The sequence below is a fragment of the Scylla paramamosain genome, chromosome 1 (genome assembly GCF_035594125.1).
Source record: "Scylla paramamosain isolate STU-SP2022 chromosome 1, ASM3559412v1, whole genome shotgun sequence".
NCBI lineage: Eukaryota > Metazoa > Arthropoda > Malacostraca > Decapoda > Portunidae > Scylla > Scylla paramamosain.
This window is the reverse complement of record NC_087151.1, coordinates 32,018,971-32,020,192: the sequence shown is the minus strand read 5'-3', so window position 1 is coordinate 32,020,192 and position 1,222 is coordinate 32,018,971. Positions and strand designations below refer to the sequence as shown.

Below are 1,222 nucleotides of genomic sequence, written 5' to 3'. Positions count from 1 at the left end.
CATTTACAAGCCTTTTGCACGTCGCTCCCCACCGCCGCACAGTTCACCACCAGGCCGCGTCGCACAGCACAAGCAACGCGCTGGGGCCGAGGCGCATCCTCCGGGCCGGCTACTGGATGTCAAAAAGCCCGCTCCTGACTCAGGTCTGTGCGAGGGACAACGTGCAAGGGAAGCCGAGAGCGAGGGGCTACGTCCTGCCCCGTCACTAGTCGGCGGTGGACTGACTCTCCTTACTCCCGTTCGCCCGGCCTGGTGTCAACAGCCCGGAGGGGTCACCCCTTCCTCAGGTGCCACCCCGTAGCCTGTCGCCGCCGTCACCACGCGGCGGGAGACGGGGAGGGATTGTAGGAAATATGGGCATGATAATATCAGCGGCAGACAATAAAACAGACTAAGCACGATTGTGTTAAGACTCAAATAATGTGCCTGAAATGAAGAGCGCCACTAAAGTCCATCACCAAACTTTATGAACCACCTATCCTCTCTCTCTCTCTTCCCCTCCCCCTCTCTCTCTCTCTCTCTCTCTCTCTCTCTCTCTCTCTCTCTCTCTCTCTCTCTCTCTCTCTCTCTCTCTCTCTCTCTCTCTCTTTATCTATCTATATATTTATCTATCTATCTATCTATCTATCTATCTATCTATCTATCTATCTATCTATATATATATATATATATATATATATATATATATATATATATATATATATATATATATATATATATATATATATATATATATATATATATATATATATATATATATATATATATATATATGCAGTTGGTTATCAATGTATTTATGAAGGAGTAGCGTGCGCGGCGGTGGTGTGGTGAGGCTGAACAAGCTCCGTGTTGCCGCACGCTGAAGGATGCCGGGGAGCGACGAGTCTTATCACATGAATCACACAGCCCTCAACACCGCCTGCTGGTGGTGGTGACGGGGGCCGCCGTGGAGGGCAGCCGCGGAGCCGTCACCCCGCGCCTTCCTCCCCCGCCTCCGAGGAGCGAGGGGGAGGGGCGTTACTCTCTTCGTTCTCCTGTCGTCGTATTTCATTCACTCGGTGTGCGCTCGACAACATTTGCAGCATTTTGCCATAAACCAAAACAACAACGATACGAAAGGATTATTCTTTTCTTCTGGATAAAAAAAGAGTGCACTCATTGTTTCGTCTGATAATCCCTCATTACAACAAATGAACGTGGAGAGGGAAGAATAAAAAAGAAG

The 1,222-nt window shown here is 48.4% G+C and overlaps 1 protein-coding gene across 9 annotated transcripts in view; it reads right to left on the bottom strand.

The window, feature by feature from the left end:
• The window catches only part of LOC135104054 (uncharacterized), a 194,082-nt gene extending 193,564 nt beyond the window's left edge, over positions 1–518 (bottom strand). For 3 of the 9 annotated variants that reach the window (XR_010270291.1, XR_010270290.1, XM_064010940.1), the window contains exon 1: positions 1–518. This exon is cut by the window's left edge and continues 49 nt beyond it. Coding sequence is in view for 5 of the 9 variants with exons in the window: in XM_064010940.1 (XP_063867010.1) it covers positions 1–3 (3 nt within the window). In the remaining 4 variants the exon portion in view is untranslated. The other 6 variants (XR_010270296.1, XR_010270295.1, XM_064010959.1 and 3 more) reach the window with 2 other exon arrangements.
• Between the last annotated feature and the right edge of the window lie 704 nt (positions 519–1,222).